This window comes from Euprymna scolopes, chromosome 19 (genome assembly GCF_053919585.1).
Source record: "Euprymna scolopes isolate OS-2025 chromosome 19, ASM5391958v1, whole genome shotgun sequence".
Lineage (NCBI taxonomy): Eukaryota > Metazoa > Mollusca > Cephalopoda > Sepiida > Sepiolidae > Euprymna > Euprymna scolopes.
Window position 1 is genome coordinate 73,201,222 of NC_136500.1, and position 6,306 is coordinate 73,207,527.

At 29.1% G+C, this 6,306-nt stretch overlaps 1 protein-coding gene across 2 annotated transcripts in view; it reads right to left on the minus strand.

Annotated features, from left to right (window-relative positions):
• Positions 1 to 5,917, minus strand: part of LOC145303667 (uncharacterized) — a 153,885-nt gene extending 147,968 nt beyond the window's left edge. Inside the window, exon 1 of one of the 2 annotated variants that reach the window (XM_080145269.1) lies at positions 5,276 to 5,874. In XM_080145269.1, coding sequence (XP_080001395.1) covers positions 5,276 to 5,347 — 72 coding nt within the window. In that variant the 5' untranslated portion in view covers positions 5,348 to 5,874. Of the gene's footprint in view, positions 1 to 5,275 lie in introns of both variants that reach the window. The other variant, XM_080103142.1, reaches the window with a different exon arrangement.
• Between the last annotated feature and the right edge of the window lie 389 nt (positions 5,918 to 6,306).

The window sequence follows — 6,306 nt, forward strand, 5'->3', positions numbered from 1 at the left end:
AATTTTGGACAAATATGGTAAAATAATCCCAAAAATGGAGTGTTTTCATGTAAAGGGGAAAATTAAGTTTTTCTTAATTTTCAATAGTATACAAAGCAATGAAATCAAACATATAAAGAGATACATTAGGTGAAAGAAAAACTGTCAAATATATATATATATATATATATATATATATATATATATATATATATATATATATATAGTAATTTATAAAATATATATGGCGATTAAGCTACACTGAATATTCGGCGTTTCATCCACTATAGGATTCGTCAGGCTTATGCGCATAAGCCTGACGAATCCTATAGTGGATGCCTTGACATTTGAAAATAATTTCTGACGAGGACGCATCAGACCGTCTGAAACGTACGTAAACGATTTCAATGACTTCAAAACATTATTACAATGATCCAAACATAATTCTCAATGAAAAACCAAGACACGGAATAATAAAATAATGTTAAAAAATACACATTGTTGGTGACTACTCCCTTATTTAAATATATATATATATATATATATATATATATATATATATATATATATATATATATATATATATATGTATATGGGACAAAACATGCATGTGTGTGCGCGTGTGTGTATGTTTAATTATAAAGAAATATACACTTTTTATGTATATTTTCAATAACTTCTTTTCCAAATTTCACAATTAATTAAGCTCAATAAAAATGAATTTACACTTTCAGAATATATATCGGAAGTAAACATACCAAACCAAAGATGTATTTACATCAAGTTCATTATATTTTATTAGTAGCAGGCCACCCGGCGTTACCCGGTCGTAAAATATGCATGAATATTATATTTTAATTCATACAGACACTCAAACATGTGCATGCGAGTATTATGTTTTTTCTACACAGTTCACTTCTTATTAATTTATTTATTGCAAACTATATTCCTCATCTTTCTTAGTTGTTGTTTCATGACGTTTCGGCCAACTATTCGTCCGGCCTTCGTCAGGTGGTAACCGCAATGGGATAGGAACTCTGAATCTCTTAACTGCACCCTCAGCAATTACTGCCATCCATAGTTGTTGTCATCTCACCACGTTTTTTGCCAACTTAGCCTCTGGCTGGCTTTGGGTAGGATTGAAGATCAGATAATAAATACAAATGGATCTATAAGACCAAAAATCTAACCTTGATCGCCCTTTGGGGCCCGTGGCGCAGTGGATAGAGACATCGAGTCTCTACGGTTCGAGGTGAGAATTGTCTGAAGATAGTGGCTTACTTGGCCATCCTTTTGGAAATCATCAGTACAGGGTGTCACGATTAACGCCAGTCGAGAGATTCGAACCCTGGCAACAGAAGTCATGTCTGGCTTCATTAGCAAGGACTCAAACCATTCGGCTACCGACAACCGCCAGACATACAGTTGAATTTAAAGATTTATTCTTTTTAAATGCTTTTAACGTCAGTCAGAGTGAGCTAGTCATTATATGACGATCTATGCATATGAGCTAAGTTGACCGACTTATTACAGTATATATATATATATATATATATATATATATATATATATATATATATATATATATAATTATTTCCACAGCCAAACAACGTCGCAGCACAGTTGGCTGTCATGGCTCTTGTGGGCTGCGACGTTGTTTGGCTGTGGAAATAATTATATAATCTCTCACATTCTGAAATATATATATATATATATATATATATATATATATATGACTAGATCGATTTGATTGAAAAAGTTGCAATTTCACCTATTTCAATGACAATAAAAATTGACAGTATTGAAAGTGTGAAACATCGGTTGATCCTTATTCAATCCCGACAAACGTCGAGTCTCCTTGCTAGTATATGTTGTGCAGTATATGGACCGTGCTATTTTTTCAGTTAATATTTTCAAGTCAAATTCAATTCTATTTTTTTTTTAAGTGTAGAATAGTTAATAAAGCTCCCCTCTGAATACTTTGACATGGTAAGCTTGGGAAAAGGAGTTAAAAATAAAAAAATAGACAAAATACTGTTAGAAACTCGCTCAATATATGTTACTGTGACATAGACTGACATATATTCGGTGGGTTTTTAACAGTATTTTTTATATTTTCTTATTTTTAACTCCTTTTCCCAAACTTACCATGTCAAAAAAAGAGTCGGGCACCATTTAAAATTTTTCAATACATCGGTAAACACTATGTTTTTCGAGTTGAATAAACATGCTACATTAAATAAAAACACTAAAAACATATCCAGTTAGGTAGAAAAGTAACTTATATTGCCTTTGATAACATTTATTTGTTATATATTTGTTTTTTGACAACTTTTTCGAATATTTGTGTATAGTAAAACAAACCCATAAAATGTTTTAATTTTTCTTTTCAGTGATTCTGCAGCATTTGAACCTAACCAAACTTAAACTAAGGGGGCTTAGCCCTATTTTAAACTAGGGGAATGAGAGCTTAGCCCACACTTCTCGAACGGTTTTACTTTTCCATGTCAAAGTGCCATTTTTATCTATTTATTCACTTTTGCCATTTTTACCGGTGTCATTTTTACCCAGCACCTGTTAAGATGGATTTTTAAAAACATGTCGTTTGTAAGCAAAAACAATATTTTACGTCATTAGGGACTGCCAAAATGAACTACAGAATTACCCCACCCTATATGTAACACGATGTAACTTTATTATAAATTAATATTATCAGTATACCTTTTGTACCATTTAAAAGAATGGCAAAATAAACCAGTAATAATTAAAAAAAAATTTTTTTTCATCGAACGAAAATAATGAAATTGCGAGACGAAAATCGTGTTTACATAATTGGCGCTTTAAAATAACGTTCCCATGTAGTAGACATTTCGAACGTGAAAACATACCAGTGATTAATAAATCTAGCAAAAATCAACTAATGGTCAGATTTTCGTGAAATTTTCGATACTTATCCATTTTAGAATGAAATTACATATAAAATGCAGTTTTCGTAAAATATACGAGGGGAAATATTTTTTAGTGCGTGTCCCCCCCCCCTATTTATTTTTTCGAAATTCGAACCAAATATATTTAAGTCTATCGAAATTTCTATTTATTATAAAACATAAGAGTTCAAATAAGTAAAAAATATTCATTTTTTTAAAATTTAAATACACATATTGAACAAAAATTTACCTTGAAGTTGCAATTAAAAAAATGATATAAACTTAATTATGTTTTTTTTTAAATAGCGTTTTTTCGAATTAATATATACGATAATCAGTTGAATTGCCAAGAAAAAGAAACTTCGTAAACATTAATTAATTTTTAAAAGATTAAAACGATTAAAATTCTATTATTTCAAAATGTTCCGTTACAACATAGATTTTAATTGTGTTTAATGTTTTTTTAAATATTAAGTTTTTATATAAACATGACTCTTGTCAGCCATTTTATCGCCAGATTAAAACCAATTTGAAAATATTATTGCACAAATATTAAGCATTTTGTAGCCCCCCCCCCCCTACTGAACAAAATATGGAACCCCGTAGGTAACCAAATGAACATTCAGTAAAACCATATTTCATATTTAATATACAAATGCTTATAATATCATTAATCGTTAAACTATGTAAATCTTAAAACCTAACAAAATTATAACAAAGATTATTAATTATTAATTGCAGTTTGAACAAAGGTTTTAAAAAGTCATTAAGTCGCTTCTGCTTTTCCATAGTTCGTATAGTTAACACAAATCTGACGTTACGGAAACATGCGATCCATTTTTCACAATCGTTTGGCAGACCCTATCATGTAATTTTTTCGGTGTTAATGCATGATCAACAATTTGTTCTTGGCCTTCTTGTGTATGTTGCATTTTTTTTTTTTTTTTTTTGCTTATTAATAATTTAATGAGATCTTACTGAATTTTTCTAATTTTAAAATAAAGTAAAAAATGTTTAACTTTCAATAGCTAATCAAATTGCTTTACTTAAATATAACTTTTTTTAACTTAAAAAAATTATTTTACAATAGTTATATTTATTATTATTATTATTATTATTATTATTATTATTATTATTATTGTAATAATAATAATAATAATAATAATAATAATAATAATAATAACAATAATAATAATAAACCAATTAATAATTAAACAACAATTAAATTTTTAACAATAATTAAATTTAAAAAAATTATTTTACAATAATTATGTCAATTTCAATAGCCAATCAAATTGCATTATTACAGGCAGTGAAGCCCCAAATATATCCCCGTATTTTCTTCATACTTTGTTTTATCTAAATCACAAGGGAGCCCCAAAATCGATCTGTCGGCTAACAATAGCCTGATAATGTTATTACTTAAAAAGCAATTCTCAAGGTGTGGGGGATTTATTAACTATTCTGTACTTTCGCCTGACACTTTAGTAAACAAAAGATCTCGTAAAAAATGAATTTAACTTGAAAATCATATCTAAAAATCAGCATGGTCCGTAAAACTACACAAGTATTTTCAAAATTTTTATAATTGCTAACACTCAAGTCTAGAAGGATTTTTGGCGAACATTGTCGATAGTGACCCCCGCCCTCTAAATTCAACAATTTTCACTTTTGTTAAAAAAACTTTTTCACTGTTAATCGATTACAGGCTTAAGTGTTCGGTTTAACTGAACCCCCACGTGAAAAGTTATAATTTTTTGTTTTTTCAATTATTTTTTATAATCTGAAACTCAAGTCTGTAATCGATAATATTACCAGGAAAAAAAGTTTTAAATAAAGTGAAAATTGTGGAATTACGAGGGGGGGGGGCACTCTCGACAACGTCCGCTGGATTTTTCTATCTTCTTTTATGTGAAGTCAGAACAGATAATATACTTTGATCTTGAGACACAACAGTAATCATGCAGAATACGGACCGTGCTGAAATAATAACGTTATTATTTAGAAATCCATTCTTAACATGTGAGAGAGGAGGGTGTTTTGTAACTATTTTGTACTTTCACCTCACCAATTTAATAAACAAAAGATACCATAAAAATTGAATTTAATTTGAAAATCCTATCGAAAAGATACTTGTGCAGGTACGGACCGTGCTGAAATAATAACGTTATTGTTTAGAAATCCATTCCTAACAATAAATATTCTGTTCTTTCACCTCACAATTTAATAAACAAAACATAGTCAAAATGAATTTAACTTTGGAATTCTATCTAAAAAAAAAAAAAAAAAGAAAGAAAGAAAAAAGCAGCACAGTGCATAAACTGCAGTACTGCACAAGTGCCAACAAAATAAATAAATAAATATCTTACCTGTGTCGATGGAATGCTGATATATATTAAAAGAAAAGATACATAGTTGTGTAAATATCCAAAAACAACCATGACTGTCTTTTTGTTTGTTTGTTTGTTTGTTTGTTTGTTTCTTTAAATAGACATATATTTTATATATCCAAATATGTGGAAACAAGTTCTTCAAAAGTATTGGGTCAAATGATATCAGCGTTTTCGATCTTTTCTCTAAAAAAAAAAAAGAAAAGAAAAAAAGGGTTTTCCTGTTATAAGTTGTTCCCTATTCAACCTTATTGATTATACTTTTGTTTTATTTGGTGTTGACAATATACATTCAGTTGCAGATGTTTAAAAAAAAAACAACAACAACAACAACAACAACAAAAATATAACCACACTTTTTTTTTTTTTTTTTCTTTTCTTGAAATTTAATTCCGAAATGGTCGATGCGGCCAACGGGTAGATTCGGTCCTATTCTTTCACGACCTTGTGAATTCAAATTAGCGCACTCGCCCGTCTTTTTTTTTCCTTTTTTTTTTTTTTTCCTTTTTTTTTTTTTTTTTTTTTTGCGGGCGTTTCGCTTTAAATGACCAAAAAGTCTCGCCTAAAAATAGACAGACTGTATATACGACAATGCCTGAAAAGTATATCAACGATAAGTTTAAAAGTAGGTTATAAAAGTTGTCGCTCGCGTGGATTTTCAGGTTAAGTTGAAAAAAAAATGCCTTTATTGAGTTGTGCTGATATATATATATATATATATATATATATATATATATATATATATATATATATATATGTATATGTGTGTGTGTGTGTGTGTGTGTGTGTGCGTGTATGACTTGCCTTTTCTCCTTTCCTTTTTTTACCTTATTTCCTCCTTCCAAATTCAAAAGGGGAGGGGGTAGGTCAATTATACTATAGTAATCATTGGATGTTCTCACATATTTCAGAAAATATTTTCTCCAAATATTGGATAAAATATTTCCTTATTCATAAATTTCTTAGGTAAATTTTTGGTTAAGCAACCCCCTCCCAACGAAATAAGATTC